Raw genomic sequence first — 26293 nt, 5'->3', positions numbered from 1 at the left:
AGCAGCATAGTAAGATTTATGAAGGTACCAACATTGGCGACTGCTCTGTGGTACTTCAGACAATGTAATTAACATCAGTAGCAGCAGTAGTGTATATCCTACAGCAGCATTCTGCATGTTGATGATGTACTCAATCATTATTTAACAGAGCACTGACTGACTTTGAAAGCTCTTTCAGATGATTTTAAAAGATTTAACTTGAACAGAACTATGCAAAGCCATAAAAGAAAACATACTTGTCAGCAAGTCTGCGATATCCATGCCAGCGATGATTCCACTGTTGTCGTTGTCGTATAATATGAGCCACAGCCTGAAACCTGGTTGTAAAGTTTATTGTCAATATAAATACCTTTCTGAGAGAGAAGAGAGAGAGAGGAGGTCAGAAATGTGTGTATCATTATGCTAGGCGTCAAAGTTTTTATTGTCTGTTTCAGTTACCTTAAAGAGATTTATTTGAAAGATATGGCAATTAATTGAGCAGTGTCTCTTTTCTTACAGGGTATTACATTCCAAGCTGTCATAATTACCGATCACCATTACACCTTTGTGGAGTTCATCTACAGTGACGGTAACGATTTCCCCAGGGCGCGTTCCATCCCAGTGTCTCCAGTCATCGGGTTCTCTTCCTCAAACGTTGAATTCTTCGACTATGCCGTGGCCGAAGAGACTGCAGTTGTGTTTGAAAAGACAAAGTAAGACTCTTACCTGTATCAAACAGGACACAAACCCAGCCATCACTTTTTGCTTTCTATATGAGAGAGAAATTTTTGTGCTCAAAACAGCCATGAAAAATCTTGCTCGGTTTAGGAGATATATCCTAGCTTTAAAAGTTGGATCTGGGGGGGGGGGCTGTCTTTTTGTAAATCTGTGATGTCATAGAGCCACTAGTATCAGGGACACAGTTAAGTTTGTCTTTGTTTTCCTCTTAACATATTTACAAAGGTCAAATGCAAATTTGCAAAGGTCAAAAGGTCAAATGCTACCACTGTTGACATTGTAAACGATGCCATGATTAAGTCTTGTGCAGACTCTCAATGTTTTAGAGTCAGCATTCCAAAACCCATCTCTGTTACAGAAAATAAATAAGTAATGAAAGCATCAATTTCGATTCGGAAAATTGAAGCATGTGTGGTGGCTTGATAATGTCCTATTTAGACTTGATCAAGTCTTCTGCCTTGCAGATGATAGAAGTAATTATCTTGCTTGATGTTAAACCAATTAAAAAGTTGTTAGCAATGTTAATAAGATTTTCCTTAGTAGTGTGGGGAAGTTGTTAATTATAATCCATCTCCATCATAAATTGACCATTTAATGAAGGTAGGGTTTATGTCTCCTTGAAAGAGCTTACATGTAGCTGTGTAAACTTGCTTAACTGTTTTAGTTATTATAGGTTATCAAATGATGCTTCTAAATTTTAAGCATATTGATAAAATCTGCTTAAAGCTTGCAAACTTTCTTTTCCTGGAGTTTCTTACCCCCTCCATATTATAACCAGATACTGAGGAACGTTAATTCAGAAAATTTAATTAATAATCCGTCCAATTCTTGATACAATATTTAAAATTAAAAAAATTGAAAGTTTAGTCTTGTTTAACAGCCAAGACCCTCTCACACGACTTTACAATGCTTAAGTCTGTTTAGTTTACCCCAAATGACAAAAAACTTCTATAGCCCAAAGGGCTGTAAGAAAAGTAGGTTTATGTCTAGATAAGATATATAAGTTATTTTGTTCTGAAAAGTTATTCCTAAACATGTTAGGTTTTCTTCAACATTAACGGTACAATCTTAAAGATTCACTTTACATTTCGTTGGCAAGAGATATTCGATTGCAAACATGACGAGCTGCTTTAACATGTTAGGAAGCATTTCTTTTTGGGAGAAATCTCAAAGGCTGTTATATTTCTTAATAAGGATATTATTGATATGGAGACTTCACTCCTCTTATTCCCATATCCTTTCAACATACATCACTAAATTGTTATTATTTTCCCATGTCAACATGTATCACTCTAGATGTGGACCATTACAAGACAGGTTGTTAACACCATAAAAATATTTTTACATTTCTGATATCTTGTTTGACACTTTGAGAACTCTGCACAGTTTACTATCTTTTCTCTTCCTTGCTTTAATTAGATCCAGTAATGTCAATGAGGAGGGCTTGTGGGCATTTCAGATTGATGGCATTGATCCTTATGACATTATTTGGGGTATCCCTGAAGGGGGCAACATCCAAGGAGATGAGGCCATTAACGATGGCGATACAGGTGAAATGAAGAACCTTTTTTAATTGAAAGTCTGTTGAGTCGATTAGACAAGCAATCTTTTATTCCTCTCCCTTCCATTTCCATTTCACCTCCTCCTGCTAACTCTCTCCCCTTTCCTACCAACCCTCTCACTCACTCCTCCTTTCCTCCCAACTACAGGCTTTTGATATAAGGACACAAGAACATGTCTAGCTCAATGTTTTTAATAACTACTAAGGGTAATAATATCAGCTAGTTGCATCCATTTCTTTGGTCGTCATGCAGAAATACTCTAGTACCATTCGTTCAGAATAGTTAGCTAAGTTCCTATGGAAAGAAGTGTAATATGGTGGAAAATACTGTACCTTAAAAGTACTTAATACTTAATATCAAGATTAAATCATTTTATATTCCATTATGTTCCTGACTGAGTATAATATTCGTATGATGATCCTCCCCTCAGATTTGAACATCAACGTTGGTCTGGTCGGTGACGACTGTAACAGCTGTGCTGCTACAGGATCCTCGTGTGTGGATTACGGAGCCGGATCGTGTTGTGTCTGCAACGTCAACTACATGGGAAATGGGATATCTTGCTTGCGAAATGGTACGGTCCATACATAATTCTACATACTAAACCTGTAGGAACGTCTATTACATGCATTACCTGCTCTCAAGAAAAAGTTGTGAACCATGCACGAAGCATTCAGAAGAGTCCACAGCAAAAAAAACAACATGCGAAACATATAGAAGATTGTATCCGGTGTTGAGTTTGACACTGGGACATGTTTCGCCCATGGGTCATAGGTCCACATGCAACAGTGTGGCCTTTATCTTGAACAAGCTGGGTTACCATGACATTGCTCCTTCAAATGTTTTGAGAAAAAGTGATCCAGGGAAACACGGAATTCTATGTCACCTCTAGGGATCTTCTACTTTCAAAACATACACACCGGAGAATAATTAATCCAGTGTCACATCGTAAAATGCTATCCGAATTCAGCAAATTGCTATACACGTGTAAAGATGTACAGCGGTTTCTGTACACAGGAACCGTAGTCTTCTGTAAGGGAACATTCAGAGTATTCAAAACTGCTATACAAAACTTTTGAGTCATAAATTATTCCCTGCAAACACACAACAAAACTTCCTTTGCTTTTTAGATAGCATGATTAGAGAAGTTGATGTGTAAATTTACCATTCAGTGTGGCATTTGTCCATCAGGACCAAAATCTGTTCCAACATGGTTCTGTGTATATGCATGCACTCTTGATATGTAAGATAATGGACACTTAAATGATCTCCATTGTGAAGAAGATGTCACTGGTCAGTGGAAGTAGACTTAAGAGAGTGGTCAAATTAAACTTTGCATTGCTTTAACTTTCAAATTTGAAATATTCTGTAACTTTAACCAATTAAATGCAACATTGAATATATTTGGACACTGACAAAATAATTTGTGTGCATTTTAATTCCCAACCTAGGGCTGATGCAAGCAGCAGTTAAATGTTACATTCAGCTGTCAGGTCAAAAAAAAACATCACATCATGAAAGTGTTTGTATCATGTTCTCAAATTTACAAAAGAGAGCAAAAAGAAAAGAAAAAGATGTGAAAGGAATTCTCAGCCCTTCAATGCCGCCACCCGAGGGAAAAATAATATATTTATCCCGGAATGAGATTTGCACAACAGGTGGTTTCAATGGATCTTACGACATGTATCCATTTCTGTTTACAGTGAAAATTGGCTGATGTGATACTTGAAAGATCAAAGTGACACGTTTTAAAGAAGGGTTGTAGTACTTGACGACAAGGGAACATGAAAGTGATGTTTGTTAACTTCCTTATTAACCGATTCTTCAGTTTCACCAGTTGATTGATTGATTGATTTATTTATTCTATGAAGTTGAGGTATATTCTACTATAACGTAAGTTTAAGTTGACATTTTTGATGCAGAAACTGTAACTAGATCACCTCTTTTAATTTGGGGATAATACTGTGTATAGACATGAAGTCACAGATTTTGATGAACATTTGACTAGCCCGGAGTCACATCTGCTGCAAATATTCTAAGATTTGTTTTTGAAAGGGGAGTTATTATTTGCAACCCCTGAGGGAGAGTGGTAATAGTTTTCCCTTGTATCAATCAACCAGCCAGCAAGAAGCAATTGTTATTGGCAATCATGTTGCTGTAGTTTAGGCTACTTTTTAAGAAAAAGTCGCCCAGGAAAGAACCTGGGAACGAAAACCAAACTACTGATCCGCTCTCAACCCCAGTTCCCTTGCATCGAGACTGTGACTGTGTGATCATCGTTGAAAGGGAACAGATACTACACATGATCTTAGCCAAAAGGCCGAGAAGCTGTAGGTTAGGCTTCAATTTGCAAGACCCCAATCGTGACATTCCTAACCTGAGTCGACCAAATGGGTATCGGTCATAGGTCTCTGGGAATGCCAGTCACACCATGCTTGTTACATAAACAGTGAAACAAAGAGTATCTGACTTGGTCGTTACTTGTAAATTGATAAATTTTTCATTGATGAAATGTTGGTATGCTATTAGGACTTCACCATCACAAACATGTATTAAAACCATTTATTTCTTTTAATACAGGAAATGAGCTGATTTATTATGGAATAACAGTGTCTTAACACTGATATCGCATGTTAAATAAGTTTATCATGAATATTCATGATTAGTTTAATGAAGAGATCAACGATATCTGTCTCCTGATAAACCACGTCAGCACCTCTGCTTTACTGTGCATAGAATGATCCGAGTAACTTTTGTTGACATTCTGTTCCATTGGTGACTAGTCATTTTCAGGTCATGAGAGTGACAGCATGTGACCCTCCTTTATACAGTAGCTATAGATTTTTCTGAATGGATGCTATTTCCAGAAGCTATGGCCTTTTGTGGTTTTACACTGATAAAAGGCTGAACTCTATCTGGTGGTATATAACCTAATTTGCTCCTTATAATGATGGCATATCAACGATTAATTTTTTTTGCTTTATTGATTAACGTCATTTAGTTCTTGTATGAACATTGTGAACTGTTGTGATCAAGTTACAGTGCAGCATATGTCACCTGTTCAGAGTGTCTTATGTTTGTAGGGATAGATATTGTGATATGTGTTGTGGAGTATTCCTACATATACACGTGAAATGATTTAGACTTGATTTTCATCATTCAAAACCTGTATCAAAAAACAGGTAAACATCAAGTCATTGTACTATGGTGTTCAAGTAACCGTAGATCGTCTTCGCTTGTTTGATTCGTTATTTCGGTTTTGACGTGGTAACTTTATCGTTCTTTACGTTGTGAAAAAGACAACATCAGCGATATCGACTGTGATCTTTTAATGCGGCTGCTCCCATTGTCCTCTTTACAGAGACCAACAAGCCCTATCGGGCTAATGGGGTCATCAGTGGAACAGTGAATGGAGATGCGCTCCCTAGGATGAATGTCCATGCTTTCATCATCGCTTCAGAAGGAAGAACATACACTGCAGTCAGCCCTACACCAGAGGGACTGAACTATACTCTTCAACTCATCCTCCCAATAGCAGAGACAATTGCATGGCTCTTCGCTGTACCAAAGAACAAAGGAATAAATGGAATGACTGCAACAGGTTTCTAAAATTCTTACATTCCCTTTACCAATATGTTCGTCTGTTTCAATTTAATGGGTCATCAGTATGTAGGTAAACAATGTTTATCCGGTGCTGTGGCCGAGTGGATAAAGGCGGTGGCATTTGAAAGCAAAAAGGTTTAGAAATCGGGAGGGTTTGGGGTTCGATTCCTGGCCGGTCATAGTAAGGTGGGTTTTTCATCCAAGAGCAATTTTCTGTTTTATTTTCCCATATGAAATGACTTTTTAGATTGAAAAGAAGAGTTATACTCGCCCGAAGCTGGTGGTCTTATTCACCAAACCTACACACATCTCCTACAGTGTACATATTATTCGTTCCATGTTATTTTTACTGCAGTTTTTCAGACAACCAAATAAGATCTGCTTGTCTGAGGAGAACCAAGAGAATATTTACCCTATTCAATAAGTAAGCCTACAACAAGGTTATTAATAAGGTGAGAGAACACCCATCCTCCTATCTGTAGATCAACCTAGCCTGTCACTTACTGATGGAAACTTAATCTCAATGGAAAGCCAAACTTAATTGACAGTCTTAATACCAATGGTTTATTGAGTAAATTCTGCTTGGTAATCTAGGAGAACTTTTCCTCTCTGTGGTTTAAAGCAGTATCGGGAAAAAAATGTACACATCCCAGATAGCATCGCGATCTTTGTTTTGTTCTCTCGTCGTTGAGGGCTCAAACACTTTGTCATCGACATATTTGACGGCATGATCTCTATTCACGTCCCTCCCAGGTGGCTCTTTCTCTGCGTCATCAAGATTGCGATTCAACACCGGTGAGGACCTAACCGTGGAGGAAGAGTACATGATCACCGGTGAAAGTATTCGTGCCACCATCAATCTCGACGGCACTCTTCCCCAGCTGGAGGAGAAATCCCTCCGTGTAGACGAAAGCACTGCAGTCTTCACGAGACATCGCCCGGGTAAGCCAGATTTGACATTTTGGAGAGCAGAATTTGGAACCTACGCTCATCACCAAGTTTAATTCATGTAGTTGTGACGGAAACCCATATCTGGAATAGAATCTTCCCTTTATAGGACAACGATTTTCCCTTAAAACATGTCACATGCACAATTCCATTCGAAAATGAAAAGCCAAACTTTTAGAATATTTCTTGTTTTTCTTTAGTTGGAAAGATGAAAATAAATCTCTCTGGTCAAGAAAACAGTTTCTGACATGCTAATAGATATTAGAATGTAAAAGGATTTTGCAATACTTGTACTTATAATTATTTGTTATTTTATTCATTTATCTTATTTTATTTTTTTTGAGTTAATTGTTTGTTCTCCTACAAATTTCATATTACACTTTTCTTATCTTTTAAAATAAATATGTTGAATTAATTTCCAAATTACTTTCATTTAGTCCATGCAATATGTACTCTGGCAACATGCAATTTACTCCCCAAACAGTAATAAACTGTTAATCTGGGTTAATTAGGGATCCCTAATTTTCCCATTGTTTTTGTTTCCTGTGATTGCTGGGGGTCGCAGTTCAGGTATCGAGAGCAAACGTCAGGTCATGATTGATTTCTGTATCGGGATTATTGAACGCCAATGATGATCAATTTTTTCTCATCTCATCTTGGCACTGCATCTTATCACACATTGCATGATAGAGAGTTAAATGATCTTTTGCCAGTGTTTTTTTTTTCAATTTTTTTTTTCATTTTCCCTTTTTTTAATTTTTTTAAATTTTTTCACTTTCGATTTCACTTGCAGGCATCATCCATTCCTATGAGACCAGAAGGGTATTCACCGATAGTTCTGATATTGTGTTCACTCTGGAAAAGACCATCCGCTATTCAGATTGCTTAGCCGATGAAGTTGACTTTGATCTTATCCTCAACTCCATGAGTCTACAGTATTCCTCTGTCAATGTTTTCCATGAAGAAGAACACCCTAACCTTAGATTCTCCCTCAGAAGCAGCATCAGTCCAACTTCAGGTATGGAAAAGGGGGCAAAAAATTGGTTGGGTAAACTGCTATTTAGATAAGGATGACACATTCTGGCTTATTTTCATGATCCGAAATCAGAGTTGGCGAATCTGATAGATTGATAAGGCCTTGGTGGCAGATCTTTATTCCAATGCATTGCACACAATCTTATCCACCAGATTATGAAATTGCATGGAGGTTCAGTCGGTTAATGGTGTAGTCTCTGTAAAGTAGCGTTTATTAGTCACCGATTGTCACGGAACCTTAGAAGCACTATCAACTTACATCAAAAGTCAGGGAAGTTCTTCTGTACAGTCTATTAAAGACTACAGTAGGGATAAGAACACTTCGAACGAATATTTGGTTCTTGCAGGTGGTAAAGATTAGAATCATGCTTGAGTTTCCACCCATTCTTTTATCTCTGATCATTTGACATACCTTTTACCATGTTATCCAAAATGTCATAGTAGAGTTCTGGGTGTGACCTTGCCATGCATGTCTCTAAGGATCCACTCAAGAAGACACTTATTATTTAAATATGATTTAAATATGCAAGAGTGACTTCTTGATTTAACCAACACTAATGTAAATAACGACTCGTGTTAATGCTTATTTAACAGTTGGTCTGTTTATGAAAGCAAGAGCAGTATTCTTTTCTGGTGTGATGGCCTGATAAATAGCTCACGGTGCACAAGTTGACAAGTGCACGACTTGCACGAACATATTCTCTGTTCAAACGATAGAACCCACTCGAGATGTATACCAACGCGGAGTGGTCTCGATTAGTCTGAATAAAGGTCACAATATATATGTGATCAGTAAAATATATATTTTAATTTCTTTGACGTCTTGGATCTATCATATGATAGTGTACGAGAATATCTGGTAAAAAAAGAGGAAGAAAAGTCATGAAATCTGGAACTTTTTACACACTCGATCTTGTGACTCTCTTGCTCAGGCAAGATGACTCAAATTATATGAGAGAAGGGTTCTAAAAATAAAAAAATTTCTGCTAGTACAATTCAGACCTATGCAATGTCTAAAGACACATGTGCAGTAAACATTTGAGAATAGCTGCTCAACAGTCTTGCTAGTCTTGGGTTTACATATGTGGAAATTGAATTTCAGTTCTGCCATAGGTAATTACCACCTTCCAGATTTCAAATGTTTATATAAGAATGAATTTTTATATCTTGCACAAAATTTTGAAAAACTTGATCAACCTGCTGCTGCTGCTGATAATCTGTGCAGCAACTTCAAAGTCTGACGAATAACTCTTTGTTCTCACTTTTCAGAGTTAGTCAGGGACCCATGTGATAGCAACAATTGCCACACAAATGCCGTGTGTCTCCCGGACGCAGACTCCTATAGGTGCCAATGCTTTGAGGGCTTTGTCGGTGATGGTTTCTCTTGTGCAGGTCAGAGTTAATACAACTATGCATGTTCTCTGTCGGTTTTGCTGTTGCCGTGGTTTCCCTGTCTCTTCCAAACTGCCTCCTCTCACACCCCCCCCCCCCCATTTTGAGTGAATCTAAATTTAGCTCTTTCTCTCAATATGTTTCACTAACATCTAATAAAAGTTGGTACTTTAGAACAATATTTTGAAACATTCTCAAGTTCATTATGATGCATGCTGGGAAGATAGTAGAGTAGGGGTTTAACATCAACAACAAGCATCATCGTAGTTTATGTCACAATGGTGTTACTGCTAGTTTGACAAATGTTAGACATTTAGAAGTTTACCAAACAAAGCTTAGGAGCTCTACTAGTTGTTTGTGTGACTTCTTGGTTAGCTCTCATGGTATCAAAAGTTTCTGTTGGGAACCACTGCCTTGCATTTGATAGCAAAGTCACATGGGTTTAACTTAAGGAGGTCTGCATGAGCTCAGAACTTTAATCAGCATGGTATGAAAGAAAAGAGGGCATTTATTAGCAGTACAGCAAATTTATAGAAAAGTAATTTGAATTCAGGTATATAAGGTGAAAGATAACACAAATGTTAATGCAGCTCCATATTTTAAATAACATTTGATTACCTAGAATATTTTAACCGTCGAAAGAGAGACTTCTCTGAAGTGTTTTGTTAATGTGAAACCAGTGCAATCGGCATGATCCCGAACTTGATGTATACTTGATACTTGTTCAAGATTGGTTGGCAAATTATCAACATTCAAGTTTTGACAAGAGTCTGAGCATTATACAGGCCAACGAATCGGTACCCCCCCCCAAACAAACAAAAATGTGAAAAATAGTAGTTTATCATGTTCAATTAACATAGACAGCTGTACACTTAATTTGCTTTAGTTAATTTTTAAAATTTAATTAAAATATGTTGGCCACTCTGATTTTACAGCATTCACAATGTATGGTTGTAACATATTTTATTTTAGTTGGACTAAGAGTTAAACAGACCATAAAAAGTTGTTTTTCACGAGATGAAACTTGCCCTTGAGACAACTAGACATGTAGCAGGGGGACTGTATGATGTTTTTGCATTATTTACCATCTCTATCTGCCACCTCCCTCCCTCCCTTCTTTCCTTCCTTTACTATGCTTATATGATGATAGCGTTAATCAAAACATTTTCATTTTGTTGTGTAAAAAAAACCCTCAATATGTAACACTTATTTGCCTAATTATTACCTGTTATTTCAGTCAAATCCTTTTTCAAGAATTAGAAACAAAATCCTCTCTTATTCTCCAAAGCCATCCCTATGTACTATATTGATATTATTTACCATGTTATAATATATTCTCTACTAACTCGGCTTTAATTATACCCCTACTATGAATCTTGTAGTATTAAAGGAACCTGCCATCAAAATATATTCCTCTCAAGGCCCACATGCTGAAGCCATCCACCCCCCTGTCCACCTCCACCTCCTTTTGGTGGTTGAACTTTTCAAAGTAACTTGATATGCTCTCTACTTTATTCAGATAGCTTGTCCACTTTTCAACAGATTTTTTTAAATTGATAATATTTGTGGTTGGTATCTTATTTGTCTGCTATTGAAGACAGTTCCAACAATTGCAAAGATGGTGTACAATTATCTTTGATTGAAAACCTCCCCCTCCCCTCCCCAGCACCTCATCAGGCTTGATGGCAACAACAAACAAAAATTGCCATTGTAGGACTACTTATGCATGCAGGGTTGATATCTGTTTTGTTTCTGTGTTGTTAACAGAACACAAAGATCAGATTTTATTGTAGTAATCGTTTTAGCTTGAATGTTAGTGGTGGGGTTAGATGAGCATGAATTTGGTTGCATGTGGGTCTGAAAGAAAGGAAAACTGCAGATTTCCTTTAAAAACCCTTTTTCTGCATCCTTGGCATTATGTATACTCTTTGCTGTGTTTTTTTTTTCTTCTTTTTTTTACCACCCTCCCTTCCATTTTACTACTTTCTGCATCTATGGTATTCATGCTTCTAATTTTCTGCACCGACTCTTAGAAGAAATAATTGATCCTTGCCAAGAGAATGCATGCGATGAGAATGCAGAGTGCTCGCCACTTGACCGCACTTACACTTGCACTTGTTATCCTGGTTATACTGGGGACGGATTCATCTGTAAAGGTAACTCAAATGGACCTCAGAACCAATTACAATCTTTTTTTCCTCTCAAATTTTGATCGTGTCGTTGCAATAATACGTTTTTCTTTATAGCGATTTACGAATATAATAGGTAAGTTTTAGAGTAAACTCTGTTTGTATAAATGGAATATGTTCACAAAGAAAACAATGCAGTACGTCATCTGAGGTGAGGCGGGAGGAATAACATTTAGTGTGGTATACCTGTGTATGTTTGTATTGCACAAATCAGAAAAGATGCCTGCCCCTCCTCGTTAATGTGGGACACAGATTTTGAAGTCAGGCTATTTGCTGGTTAAAGTCCAGTGGATTTTTGACATTTACCAGTAGGAAACAGAAGGCACTTGTATTTTCTTGCCAGTAGACAGTTAGAACATCAACACATGATAAAGTCAGTTAACAACGTTCAGTCAAACTGTCAACATGGTTTACTTGGTCGTACGTGGTCGTACGTGGTTACATGGTCATACGTAACATAACACCCCCGTATGACTGTTCATTATTCCGAAATATTACACAGGCTGCTTCTTCCATAAGCCTAGTGTACAGTAACTGATGTGTTTTGTAAATCAGGTTTTCATGTTTTTCATGCCCTTGAATTTTTCAACAAGTAGCTAAAATTGTGAAATTCTACGCCTGGGACATAAAGGAATTTTTTAAAAGGTTTTTGAAGGTTTTAAAGGTTTAAATGTTTTTTGTGATATTATAGGTCTTTTGGAAGTGAATCGTCACACCGTTATCTCTTTGCCCTCCAAAATACCCAAACAGGAAATATCTCATTGTATGTAATTTGTAATGATGAGAATTTTTTTAATTTTTTGGATGAGAATTGCAGTTTTAATAATAGATATTTCAAGTTATGCAGTCTTACATGTTTGACAATGATCTCTATCCTTCACTGATTCTGATATTATTCTACAGTGGTGTTTGATAATCAATTCTGTTAGCTATATTGAAACTGAGTATTAAAGCTCTGAAAGGTCCATTTCGTTTCAGTTCTGAGATAGTATTGCATGATTTCTATTATGATTCTTTGTGTGAATAAATTTTGAGGAAGTTTATCAGCTGAATTCCAGAGTTTACCAGCAAAAATGTCAAATGTTGCTTTTTGATATCTCTACTTACAAGGAACATTTGTTTTTTTATTTTAGAAGAAGTCGTAGATCCATGTGAGTCCAACCAATGTAGCGTCAATGCTGATTGTACACCAAGTGGAGACCGGTATTACTGTACATGCCGGGAGGGCTATGAAGGAGATGGAGTCACTTGTACAAGTAAGATTTTCGAGTCGACAAGGCTTTGTGTATAAAAAGGTATTCGTTTGTAGCGTGGGGGTCTGCAACTATTATTGAGGTATTCTTTGTTACTAACACAGTCTACCTGTGATAGAATAAAATTGCACCAAGATATTATAAGAATATGGCCACATTTTGTTAGAAGCTTTTGCACATTGTTGGATTGCAAGGTCATTAATGAAAGTTGACTTTAATGTTTGAATAACAAATGCTCAATAATGTTGATCATTGTAGGAGAGGTCGTAGATCCATGCGAGTCCAACCGATGTAGCGTCGATGCTGTTTGTACACCAAGTGGAGACCGGTATTACTGTACATGCCGGGAGGGCTATGAAGGAGATGGAGTCACTTGTACAAGTAAGATTTTCAAGTAGATATCAAGATGTTTCGATGTAATCTTTGACAACTTGCAACAAAATTTAGTAAATGATTGGAGGAATGGCAGGCATTAAAAGGTATTCATTGAAATATTTGCCAAGGTCTGTGTTAAGGTATTTGTTTGTAGTGTGGGGGTCTGCAAGTTATTGTTGAGGTATTCTTTGTTAGTAAGTGCAGTCTACTTATCATAGAATAAATTTGCACCAAGATGTTATAAGAAAATGGCCACATTTGTTAGAAACTTTTACACTTTTTGGTTTTGATGATAATCGTAACCTTTGCATTCTAGATGGCGTACGAACATGTGTGTGTTTGTGACGCCCAGCTTGTAAACATGATATCTGAGAAGAGAAGGTCAACCAATTTCATATTTGGGGTGTAGAAGTATCACGCTGCATACAAGAAGCCTATTGTTTTTGTGGAACGGTCATTTGGGGTCACCAGGTGTCAACTTGTGAAAACCTTGTAAACACGATATCTCAAGAAGGGAACCTTGAACAGATCTCATATTTGGTATGAAGATGTACAGTACTGATTTCGCTTAACTCCCGTTGAAAAAAAATCAACGATCGATAAAAAACGTTGAAAATCGATAAAAAAAGTTGAAAATCGGTTAAAAACGAATAATTTCGTTGACAAGATTTTGACTACTGCGGGCACGGGTTGTAAACGAAGTTTCAACGAAAATTCCACGAAAGTTATCGCGATCAAAAACCGCAAAGGCTATTCTAGACATATCAAGGTTGTGACTTGCGTTGAATCCTTAGTTTAACTACAGCCGTTTTCAGACTCTACCAGAAGTTGTAGAGGAATATTACAAATGTTACAAAAGTTTGATTGTAGATAGAGTAAGTTCTTTACTAGGTGTTTGAAAAATGATTTGGCTAGGATAGTAAAAACTAGTCTTGATCGATCGTATTAAGCACATTCTACGACTCTTAAGTTATAGGCTAGTATTAAACTAAGATAAGTTTAGGTTAGCTCACCAAGGAACGCAGCGTCAGAAAAACTAGAAATAAAAAAAATATCCACAATGAAACAGTCGTAGCTGGATATCAAAGAGATCTTTATTTCCAATAAATTCCTGTGTTACTTGACGTACTACAGTACCGTTTACTACAGAACATCACTCACTAAACAAACTTTTCTGAGAGCGCATTCCGTACAAAAAATCTCCCCCAGCTTCAATGCACGCAAAAATAAAAAAAAAACATCCTGTTATTTTCCCCCTAACCCGTTACTGTAAGTTGCCCGCGAATGCAGATGGACTGCCCTGGTATTTAGGTCGCAGCCTGGGTCTGGGCCACCTGCAGTTTGCTGCTAACATGTGTATTCCCTACCCTGGATATCCCCACCACCAAACTTTTTTTGAGAGGCTTAGTCCAATCATAAACCTGGCTTTGTCAAATTCACGCCTACCATCTGTTAATTAGCATAGTATTTATCTGAACCTTTGGCTGGCTGCCTCTAGAAGCAAACATTATTTTACCCCTACTGTTCGTAATGGAATGGATGTTACCTGAAAACCAAATATTCATTCATATTATAAGTAGAACAATCCAGCAGGGATAGAAAGTTTATCTTGAATGAACCAATCAGAAGTCGTGCTATTAATAAAACTTGAAACACCTGGCCAGCAAGAGAGTTGCAAACAATTGTATCCATGACTACTAAGAAAATAAAGCAGTGACTTGGGGCCCACGTTGGGTAGAAATCTGTGGAAAATGAATATATTTTCATTGCTTATTTGAGTATTGTATATTGGGAAGAGCTGATCAAACATTAGTAGGGAGGGCTTTCAACTGGCCTGACGGCTTTCAACTGGCCTGACGGCATGTACATTTAATTTAGTGAGAAGGGGGAGTTTTTATGAGTCTCCCGGTATGCGTCACATGAGAAGTAAATGTTTTTGTTTTTCGGTTTTATCATCGTTTTTCAAGTGGAACAGCTCATAAAATCATATCAAATGAAAATAATACATATTTGAATATCCTTCCTTAGTTTTACTAATCAGGAATGTTTAATAAAGCATGCAATGCATCGTTCGAAAAAGGTAATTTTAAAGTATAATTGAAAATGAACGACATAAAACAATATCTGTGAAGCGTGTGGAGCACAACTTTGAATATTCGTTGTGAAAGAAAACATAGCGAACGATGCTTATTGCGTACAGTAAATAAATTTCGCGGAACTGGTATAGAGAAATTACGTACTGCAGCTTACGTCAGAGAAGCTCATAAATGACACAGGTGGATAGAGCGCATCAAAATTCGGTTTAGGAAATCCCTATACAGCCGACAAAAGTCGATATCTCCTTCCGTTTTCGAGTTATATGGGATTTTGTGTTTTTGCGATATGGTTTTTAGTATATTTTCATTCAATAAGGTCGTTTTTGTGTGTGTTTAAGTAAGGGTGTGACCCAACAGATATTTCGCTAGCCGTTTCACCGTATCGCCTGCCGGTCGGTTTAACGTTTAAACGCCGTTTCCCGATCGCGGTTTTTTTCGACGCACGGTCACTCGACTTTTAATGAAAATAGGACATAATGAGTACAATAATTAAGGTTTTTTCCCCAGCAGGTAGCAATTCAGGCAACAAGACACTCGATCAATGTATGTTAATTACTAATTAGGCCCAATAATATTGCGAACCTTTCGTGTAATAATTGCTGAAAAGAATAACACACATGATCAGTATTCGTGGTGTTCAGAAGTTCAGATCACTGAATTTATATCACTCGGCCTTCGGCAACATCGTAACTTTTGAAGAAAAAAACAATATATTTGTCTATCTATCACAAGATTTTTAACAAAAACTCGCCTTAATTAGTAAACTTACCCACCTTTACTGCTTACTTATTAAAAGTCATGTTAAGAAAACAAATTACGCACGCACGTGTTGTGCGATGGGTTGTAAAAATCAAGTTGAAACTGGTTTGAGCAGCCTCCGATTTCATTTTCTTTCTCTTGTGTCACATACATGATACAGTACCTTACATTAGATACAAAAGTTAATTCAACAACAGCCAAAATTTGTGTCGCGATAGGTTAAGTTTTAATCGCGCTGCGCAGTACCATTCATAATTTGCATATAACATCAAAATTTACACTCGGCGTCCAGATGGCGGGAGATGTAACATCATGTTCAATCTGTTGTGTTGTTCCCATGGTGCGATGAACTTGGGCAAAGTTCAATGACCTACTTATGTTCTGTGACCAATGTCAGTGGGAATTATGTGTGTAAAATCTCGGGTTTTTCCATGTGTTATATATATAGAAGTTTTACGTAAGCGGAGCGAATTTTAAGGCGGCTCGTTGATTGTGAGGAAGCACTTATCTAAGCATCAATATTTGTGAAAAATATCGTAAGTTTTTCATTTTCATTCATTTTCTTTTATGTTTGCCGCAATCCCGCCCGGGCTGTACACGTACAGACCTGAGAGAGCAAACTGGCCTTGTGTTGTTAATGTTATGACGGTACTTTCTAGAACGACCATTTGCGTCTTTTGGGGTCAACATATTTTCACACGGGATTTCAACATGCCATTGATCGATGTACACGGGTGATATATGTCACAAATATTAACTGGGAAAACGAATTGACGACACTATCATGAGCTTATGACTATTGGCCTACTACTTGAGTTATATTGAACACATTATTCATGCCTAAAACATCGTTTTTCTGTTTTTTTATAGATAGTTTGCAGTACATTACTAAGTTCTTCACATATTTTTAAATAATTTTCATGTTTAAAATGTAAACAAAATAGAAAAAATAAAAAGAGAAAACGCCTTTTTGAAAAATGGAAGCGTCCTCGCAGAATGGGCGGGGCATCTTTATTTTGCTTCAAGTAACATGTTTTCGCTCGGAAACAAAGTTTCATACTTCAACTCGCATAAAAAAACAAATTTACATCTCTTAGAAATAACTATTTTTCGTATTCTGCAAGTAAACCAAGTTTATATGTCCATTCACTGTTATTTAAATGGTTAAACAGAACTTCAACTTATTTGGAAGGGTGCCTCGTGGTACATAGCTTTGACTGCAACCTCTCTAGAAGCCTGGCGAAGTTAAGACTTATGTCACTGTGTTTGGGGTTCACAGTCAGAAAACGTCCCCCGTCAGTTTAATTACACGTTTCTTTGAGTGTTACTACTCATATAAGCATGAGAATGCTTTCGAAAATATTCCCTCTTTCAAACGACTGAACTAAAGTCTAACTGATATTAATAAACGAAGTTACGCGTTTTCCGACGTTTCGTGTAACCACAAATTGACCTTCTATTTCGTTTAAAAAAGAATTTCAACGTACCGTTGAAAATTCCACGAAGGAAATGACTGAGATAACCAATCGATAAAATTCGATAAAAAACGATAAAAATCGATAAAAATCGCCGAATTTCGATGAAAAACGAAGAATTTCGGTTATTTTTCTTTCAACGAATTTTAACGGGAGTTAAGCGAAATCAGTACTGTACCATATCAAATTTAAGGAGCCTATGGTTGCTCTTGGTGGAGGTCAAAGGTTATTTGAAGTCAACAAATGCCAAACATTTATTTCACTCCTTCTTACCTGTCTCTCTACACTAACGCACCTTCCTAAACATAATATCGCAAGTGAAGCTTGGACAGATCGCATATTTGGTATGTAATTGTACCACATTGAGTACAAGATGCCTAATGTGGGCGGAGGTCAATGGTCGTTTGAGCTCACTCGGGGTCAAATTGTGAATACCATGTTTTACACAATATTTCAACAAGGACAAATGTCATAATTAGTATGTTGCTGTATCACATTTAGTCAAAAGCCTGTTGTTGAGGTCAATGGTTATTTCAGGACAGCCTGTGTCATTGTGAATTTATTGTTTGTCACATCACACTGCTTTTCACTGTATTACGGTGATCAAGTATGTTGTACACCCTCACTTTTCATGATGTCAGATTCATGAAGAAAACTGCTCATGTTACATCATCAAAACCACAATGAATTTTAGCATTCTGGTTTGGATTACAGTTGAGTTTAATGCTGGAATAACAAATGCTCAATGATTTTGATCATTCTAGGAGAGGTTGTAGATCCATGTGAGTCCAACCGATGTAGCGTCAATGCTGTTTGTACACCAAGAGGAGACCGGTATTACTGTACATGCCGGGAGGGCTATGAAGGAGATGGAGTCACTTGTACAAGTAAGATTTTCAAGTCAACAAGGCTTTCTGTAAAAGGTATTCGTTTGTAGCGTGGGGGTCTGCAATCTATTGTTGAGGTATTCTTTGTTACTAAGCACAGTCTACTTTTGATAGAATACATTTGCACCAGGATATTGTAAGAATATGTCCAGGTTTTGTTAGAAGCTTTCACACATTGTTGGATTATAATGTCATTTATGAAAGTTGAGTTTCAAGGTTGGAATAACAAATGCTCAATGATTTTGATCATCCTAGGAGAGGTCTTTGATCCATGTGAATCCAACCAGTGTAGCGTCAATGCTGATTGTACACCAAGTGGAGGCCGGTATTACTGTACATGCCGGGATGGCTATGAAGGAGATGGAGTCACTTGCAGAAGTAAGATTTTCAAGTTGGTTTCAATAAAGGTTTTACGAGTTGATGTATTCCGTGAAAATATATAACATAATTTTAGTTACTTTGAATAAGAAAACATACTTTCTTCTTTAGGCCAACAATGTAAATTTGGAAAATGGCAATCTAGATTTCTGTGGTTAAACTTTTCCCGTGCTAAAGTCTGTTGCTTTTTCACAGTCACTTTAGTCTTTACCTGCAAATATGTCCGAAATTGTGCGGTCATCGATCTACAGATTAGAGCTGTTGAAATTGACCATCGTTGACAACTTCCAGGTGATATTTATATTCAAAGATTATGTTTCCAGCAGAGTGCTTTCTGGTAAAGAAAAAGAAAAAATGTGAAAGATGATGATAGCTTAATAGTTTTAATGTTTCCAATAAAGTGAATGTGCCTAGATACCCCCCAACAGTGCTTTTTAAATGTACTTATGATACCATTTGTGTGCATGTTGTAAACATCTGTATAACAAGAATATTTTTATTCGTGCGTGCGAAGTTCGAGAATGTTTCCATTGTGGGTTTAAGGTTAAGTATCTATAAAGAAAGGGTTTCTCATTTTTAACCTTACTTTTGTAAACACAAAATTTCAGAACCAGAAGGATGTTATTAAACAGATAGTCTTTGTGCAAATAATTTCCAAACAGAACAAGCTCTTTACTAAGTACAATATTAATATTCAGTTTGATTTGAACCCAGTTTTGATGGCTATGAAGGAAATGGGATCGATTGTACTGGTAAGACGTCTTCAATGTGTGTCTCAGTGTCTGTGTTTTCATCTTCCTTATGTCATTGTTCTCTGAACTCAACTTGCAATTATTTGGAAGAAAAAAAAAAATTGGGTAGAAAGTATAATATATCAAAGCAAAAATTCTTTCATAGATCATGAAGATTTGGGCACTGCCTGTTTCAGCCACAAAATGATCAGTTGAAAGATCAATTGTAATGGTTTAATAAAAAATAAAACCTGGGAAAAGTACTCTCTTCTGACTATATTGGAGTCGGTAAATAGATTTTCAGGTGTCTCCGAGGGGCTCGATAAAATTTTGTCAGGGATAAGAAATGAGGCTTTCGCAACCAATTCCATCGTCCTAGCATATGAGCTTTCATAAAAAGAAATAGGTCATTTCTGTCTTTTCTGTACTTTGTAATTGCTTTATTTGTTATTAGCTGCCAGTAGAGGACCTTGTGATGCCAATAGATGTCACCCCAATGCTATCTGCACTCCAGAGGGCCGAACTTACTACTGTCAGTGTGAACCAGGTTTCGAAGGTGATGGATTCGACTGCGAAGGTGAGTGGGCACATGAATTCTATCTCCACTTCTCATCTTTAGCAAGGAGAGTGCTACAGTTACACAATGTTTAAAGAATCCAATTGCAAAAAACCCTTGCTTCTAGATTTACTGATGACAAATCTGAAGAAAGTAATTTCTGTTTCAAAGTTAAATTACTTAGTGCATGAACAGTCGTAGAGGATTGACAAAGGTTTTTTTCTGTAAGAGAAAGTGAAATGACTTTCATTCTGTTGCTAGTCTTTGTGATGAGTTAAAGGCATTGAAGACTCGCCCAAAACCTTGTGCGGCCATCTGAAAAAGTTAACTTTCTGTTGCTTGCAAGTGACGTTTTGTTCGTGTCGCTACAAAATGCAGACAGTAATGAAATGTGATACCTTGTTATCTTTTAACTAGACCTGAGATGTCCACGCTGCTATATACACTGTGTTGTGGGTATTGAACGTACAGCTGTATGTATTGACTGTACACTAGTGTCTAATTACCGACGGTATAGCAAGCTGTGTGTATTTTTTGGGATCGATGGTGGTGTCTAACACTTCTGTTACACCTCATTCGAAACTAGATCAGATTACCGGCATGAGACGTTTGTGCTCGAGTCTTCACACCCTTTAAGAAGCTTCCCAGGATGTAATATGCATATATAGTAAGCCAAAGAAGGATAGCATATGTGTGTATGATCCCTCACCCCCCCCCCCCACCTCCCCTCTTGAACCCAGAAATGTTTAATGTACTTGTAGAACTGAAAATGGCATCTTTTTCCTTGGCCATAAAGAGTTTAGACAGGCCTGCATGTGGAATAAAGCTTTTTTTCCCATAAGATTAGGCTCTGGTTCTATGAGAGTATTGTACCAAGCTATGTTAAAGGACATCGAAAAATAATCAAATCGAAAGATTTAAGAGCAAAGAAATAAAAAAAAAAAAAACAATGTCTGATTTAACTAGGATCGAATATACTTTGTTTCATAACTATATCTGAAAATTTGACAATTTTTTGGGGTTTATCCCACAGCAGCTCAAGTTAATCAGTGTGAAGGAAACAGATGCGACGCGAACGCTGTCTGTTTCCCGGACCGCAACTCCTACATTTGTGAATGCGTATCTGGTTTCGAAGGAAACGGCTTTATCTGTGAAGGTAAAAAATACTAATCCACGCTTTTCACAGCATCATTTTAATTGCAAAGTGTGTTTCCATGATGGTATATCTATTCATGACAAGGTATACCTGACAGTACAAAGTGAAACATAACCCTCAAAAACTAACCCCTTAAAAACAAAACTGCTACAACATTAAAAAGTCTTTCTGGCGTAACTTGGCTTGATCTTGGTCCGCCCATTCTGTACACTTTAAAGGTACAGGCCCCAAATTATAGCAGGCTATAATTGCTAGAAGTTTTCAAAAAGGACTTTTCCTGGAGGTCTTTACTCTCCAAATTGTTCTCAGATAAGTTTTTAAGGAACATACAAGATGACTGAATGTCCCAGTGAGGAAAATTTCCTTGAAGGTTGTAATAAAAACAGATTAAGAATTTTGACCAAAGGTGACCATATTTGAATATCTAGCATATTATGGGGCCAATACAGCCTACCTTTAAGCTAATGGGCTTGAATTCACTAAACATGCATTTTTTACCTTTTAGCTGGAAAAGTAGACATATGTTTCAGGTTGAAGGAAACTACTTATCATTATGATAAAGACACATCATGACAGTTTTTGTTCTCAAAAGTGACATATAATATTCATAGACAAGTTTGCAATATACCCTTATAGTTTTTGCAAAAAATGAAAGCCATTTTTAGCATGAATGAAAATATAAGGGTTACTGTGTAGTTCAAATTCAAACTATTGAAAGAGAATTTTGACAAAAGAGCAGCTTTGAAGGACTGATCTCAGTAAGGCGATCGGAGAGCTCTTTCAGCTGCTAGTCGAGGCCAGGATTGGGACTCATCCTTGATATTCATTCCATTATCTAGGGTGCTGCGTAGGAGGACCAACTACTAGTCCAGCCCTGTGTGTACTCTCCTGGCTGTTGCCTGATAACAAGATGCTGAAACACAAGACCTCTGGCAACTTTTTATTAATACCGCTACTAGTAAAGCAATATCAATTGAAGGAAAGTGGTATTAATTTTGGTGTTTTTTTATATTTTTTTTTTAATCTTGTTTTAGAACTGAAGTTGTTTTGTATTGCTTCATTTTAGAAATATTCATGGATCCCTGTCTGGAGAATGACTGTAATCCGTTCGCCCGATGTATTCCCAACGAGTCTGTCTACGATTGCGAATGCCTGGCTGGATACGAAGGCGATGGTTACACCTGCGTCTGTAAGTCAAAACTGTTCTTTTGCTTGTTTGGTAACAGTGGAAGCTGATTGTTCCCCTTTATGATAACTCCTCTGACATCCCCCCCCCACCACCTAATCTGCACCCCTCTCTCTCCCTCATTCAGTCAGTCCTTGTCAAATGATTCCTTCTTAGTATGTACACTACTGCACACTACTTGCAAGTCACAACCCACCCCCACTTGTGAGATTTAACAGGCAATTTCTGTGCAAATTAGGGTCATCAAGTTCCCAATCCTGATTTCACTGTTCCACTCTATTTAAAAGAGAAACTTTGAAAGGCTTGTATTTTATGTCGGCGGCAGTTTTACCAAACATACTGAGTACTATCCAACTTAATATAGCAATTTAATCTGACTATATTGAAACATCCTTAGATATCTGCATCAGATGAGAAGGTTATTGATCAAGTAATGAAGTCAGTGCCTTCCATATCAAAATCAGTCATTTTTATTATCGTTAATAAAATTCCTGTCTAAACACCAAACACAATGAAACAAACAAATACTTCCAAGTTCTAGTTCTAAGAAGAAGTAGAAACTTTGATAGTACAATCAAAGAATAATATTATTATAGTAAATCAACTCTCAACTGTGGTGTATAGGTTTGAGGGAATGAAGCAATTACCTTGTACAATGCCCTTTTATAGCCCTTTCAGCAACTTGAGCCAGCCTCTGTATACTTTACTGTTATAATGTAACATCCTTGCTTATATTCAATGCCACAGGGTTGGTAACACAGTCTGTACTGCTGAAATCTGGAAAGTCGGAATTAGTCTAGTTCCCCTTGCAAGGAGAAAAAAAAGAAGGAAAATTTGGGTCATCTTTGACTAATTAGGAACAGTTCCCTAGTTCCATATCCCTCCCCTTTGCCCCTCCCCCAGCCCCTGTCTTTAGAGGTCAGTGATTGGTTCAATGGACAAAGCATTTTGTTTTCTTCTTTAAGATATATCTCATGTTACCTCTTTGTTTTTCTGGTTCCTTCAGCATACCCATGCAGCAGCAATGAATGTGATGTGAATGCTGATTGCTTTGCCTCTAGAGATGGAAGAAACTATGAATGCAGATGTAAAGATGGGTATGCAGGGGATGGTTATGAGTGTGAAGGTAAGCATACCCTCACCCCACCCTCCCCCCACCCTCCCCCCACACGGTAAATTATGACTTTAAGAAATGACTTTAGACATTAAATTAATAGCGACATGTTGTAAAAATACAAACTGAATTTTTGAAGTTTTGTAAATGCATATAAGCTGTTAGCCTTTTTGTCTATCACTGCAAATGTGGTTTGCCAAACCTTTTAACAAGAAAAGGTCATTCGGCTTTGCAACTCATATTTTATATGTCCTTTATCTTTCTTGATCAGACAACGCTGTAGATGTCTGTGAAGGCAACGAATGTGACCGAAACGGAGAATGTGTCCCACTGGTCAACTCCTATGACTGTCAATGTCTGGACGGGTTCCTTGGAAATGGCTTCTTCTGTATCGGTACGAACACATGCTATAACTCTCTGCTTAATGTTGTATCGGTACGAACACATGCTATAACTCTCTGCTTAATGTTGTATCGGTACGAACACATGCTATAACTCTCTGCTTAATGTTGTATCGGTACGAACACATGCTATAACTCTCTGCTTAATGTTGTATCGGTACGAACACATGTTATAACTCTCTGCTTAATGTTGTATCGGTACGAACACATGCTATGACTCTCTGTTTAATGTGCATGCCGCCGCACACTGCCCCCCCCCCCACCTCCCGCAACTAGACTGTCACGATTCCAATATTTGATTAGTTAGCAAGTGCGATATATAGTCGTAAAACTAACCCTGGGCATAAACCGGGGAATTCGATGATGCTTTGTTAAGGTCATTCATACATGTATGCAAAGTAAGTTCCCTGCTGCAACTGGTTACATTTGTTTGAAACTGGGTGCGTAGTCGTATTTGTGAACCCCCTGCAGGACTGTCACCGTCTGCCAATCCAGCAGAGGCTACATGCAGAGTTCCATAACTGAAGCTCCTGCCATGTAAAATGGCCGCCCTTAAATGCTTGTAGCTCGATGACAGTATTTTAAGGGAAGAGTACGTTTGAGAAATACCTCTCTAGGTGATATGTACCAGTGATTCGGCTATCAACAATATGGAAAATTTGAAGGTTCTTGTCCAGTGCTGGTTATACCTTAAATGACCTGGTTTGATAACTGGTACAGTTTTATGTTATGTATACTATTTTGTTGTTGTTGTGTCAATAGGGTCAGTATCAAGATGAAAAGTCTTTTCTTTTTTTTTTCCCCACATGTTTGCTACAGCTGAAGACCCATGCTATGAAAATTCCTGTGATGGCAATGCTGATTGTAGTCCCCTAGGGGATGGCTATAGGTGCACTTGTGGGGATGGTTACCAAGGAGATGGTTACTCTTGTCAAGGTAAGGTTAACGAGTACGGCTCCAGAGAACTCTATGTCAAACCCTCATTCACAACATGGAAGGTTGACATATTGAATGTTGTCATGGAAATGATAGGATAGGAACTAAACAACAGGGTGTCTGTAACCACATGAAGCACCACTTTACATAGGTTGGCTCTGACCATGTAGCTACTGACACATTGGAGTACACAGATACACCTACACCCCTGTAGTACTATGTGAGAGAGACAGAGCTATGTTGTGTTTGGTTGTAGTTTGTGTGGAATATAACATTTCATATATGCTTTGAAAATATGTTTTTCTCTAGAATATTCACCTCCAGTTTAGTAAATGGGAATAAACCTCTACATCTGTTTTGTTTGCTAGTTTTTCTTATTTTCTTTCTTTCTTTACAGACATCGATGAGTGCTCTCTTTCGATATCACCTTGCGATCGTAATGCAGACTGCACCAACACATATGGAAGCTACAGATGCTCTTGTCTTGAAGGTTTCGAAGGCGATGGAACGTCTTGCCAAGGTAAGTGCAAACTTGGAGGGGAAATTAGAAGGCAAAAAAACCCTCGGAGGTCAAAGGTTAACTGTTCATTAATATCATTCACCGATCTGTTTTATCACGAGTTCAATGAACTGAATATGAAGTACAATAATAGACCAATGAAAAAGAAAACCCATTGATGGTTTAAGAACTAAAATACTCCCATATGTGACTTAAATTACCACAGAATTGTTATTTCCATTAGAGGGAGGAACACATTTGAAATTATACCTATTAAACTAGCATTCAGGACTTAACTGGTATTGAAAAGATAAGCAGAGAGATATACAGTCTCTTTACCTGTCGCAAAACAATGCGTGTTTAGCGTGAAAGCTGTAATTATTGTAGAAAAACCTTTATGGTTGTGTTTGGTTGTGGTTTGTGTGGATATAAAATTGTACAAATGCTTTGAAAGTATGTTTTTCTCTAGAATATTCACCTCCAGTTTAATAGATGGGAATAAACCTCTATGTCTGTTTTGTTTGCTATTTTTTTATTTCTTTATAGACGTTGATGAGTGCTCACTCTCGTACCTTTATTGCGATCCTAATGCATACTGCGACAACACATTTGGATATTACGCCTGTACCTGTCGTGAAGGATTCGTAGGCGATGGGACGTCTTGCCAAGGTAAGTGCAAAACTTAGGAGGGGAAATAGAAGGAAAAAATGAATGATTTCCACAAAACGAAAAAAAAACCGGAAACACTTTCTGTACTGTAATGATCATTGAAACATGTATTAAACTTGTCCACAGTGAAACAACGACATTGCGTGTAACGACTTAATGCTTCGTTACTTACTTTATTGCCGTTACCTGAATGCCATGTATTGTAGACATGTCACATTATACATGTTACCTTATGATGTCAAAGCCTCAAAATTTAGGCTATTGCCAGTGCATTTTGCTGTTTGCCAGTGGAAAGGGCACTGGCATTTTTTCTGCCGGTATACAATGAGAATGTAAGCATGTGATAAATAAAGTGGGTAAAACAATCGCCAGTCAG

At 37.4% G+C, this 26293-nt stretch overlaps 1 protein-coding gene, 1 long non-coding RNA gene and 1 pseudogene across 5 annotated transcripts in view; 1 reads left to right on the top strand and 2 right to left on the bottom strand.

The window, feature by feature from the left end:
• LOC139970935 (uncharacterized) overlaps window positions 1-461 on the bottom strand; it is a 29265-nt gene extending 28804 nt beyond the window's left edge. The window contains exon 1 of the long non-coding RNA XR_011794257.1: window positions 237-461. This is a non-coding gene — a long non-coding RNA (uncharacterized lncRNA). The remainder of the gene's footprint in view (window positions 1-236) is intronic.
• The window catches only part of LOC139970934 (uncharacterized), a 67505-nt gene that overhangs the window by 31034 nt on the left and 10178 nt on the right, over window positions 1-26293 (top strand). The window contains exons 4-23 of one of the 4 annotated variants that reach the window (XM_071977009.1): window positions 499-692; window positions 2137-2267; window positions 2710-2853; window positions 5641-5880; window positions 6636-6824; window positions 7624-7848; window positions 9135-9257; window positions 11291-11413; window positions 12580-12702; window positions 12958-13080; window positions 18169-18291; window positions 18547-18669; window positions 19855-19977; window positions 20993-21112; window positions 22179-22301; window positions 23305-23424; window positions 23684-23806; window positions 24633-24749; window positions 25147-25269; window positions 25795-25917. In XM_071977009.1, the coding sequence (XP_071833110.1) occupies window positions 499-692; window positions 2137-2267; window positions 2710-2853; window positions 5641-5880; window positions 6636-6824; window positions 7624-7848; window positions 9135-9257; window positions 11291-11413; window positions 12580-12702; window positions 12958-13080; window positions 18169-18291; window positions 18547-18669; window positions 19855-19977; window positions 20993-21112; window positions 22179-22301; window positions 23305-23424; window positions 23684-23806; window positions 24633-24749; window positions 25147-25269; window positions 25795-25917 (2833 nt within the window). Of the gene's footprint in view, window positions 1-498; window positions 693-2136; window positions 2268-2709; window positions 2854-5640; window positions 5881-6635; window positions 6825-7623; window positions 7849-9134; window positions 9258-11290; window positions 11414-12579; window positions 12703-12957; window positions 13081-18168; window positions 18292-18546; window positions 18670-19854; window positions 19978-20989; window positions 21113-22178; window positions 22302-23304; window positions 23425-23683; window positions 23807-24632; window positions 24750-25146; window positions 25270-25794; window positions 25918-26293 lie in introns of all 4 variants that reach the window. The other 3 variants (XM_071977008.1, XM_071977011.1, XM_071977012.1) reach the window with 3 other exon arrangements.
• Window positions 4536-4611, bottom strand: LOC139972687 (U2 spliceosomal RNA; annotated as a pseudogene).

The sequence above is a fragment of the Apostichopus japonicus genome, chromosome 8 (assembly GCF_037975245.1).
Source record: "Apostichopus japonicus isolate 1M-3 chromosome 8, ASM3797524v1, whole genome shotgun sequence".
NCBI lineage: Eukaryota > Metazoa > Echinodermata > Holothuroidea > Aspidochirotida > Stichopodidae > Apostichopus > Apostichopus japonicus.
This window is presented reverse-complemented; position numbering and strand designations above follow the sequence as displayed.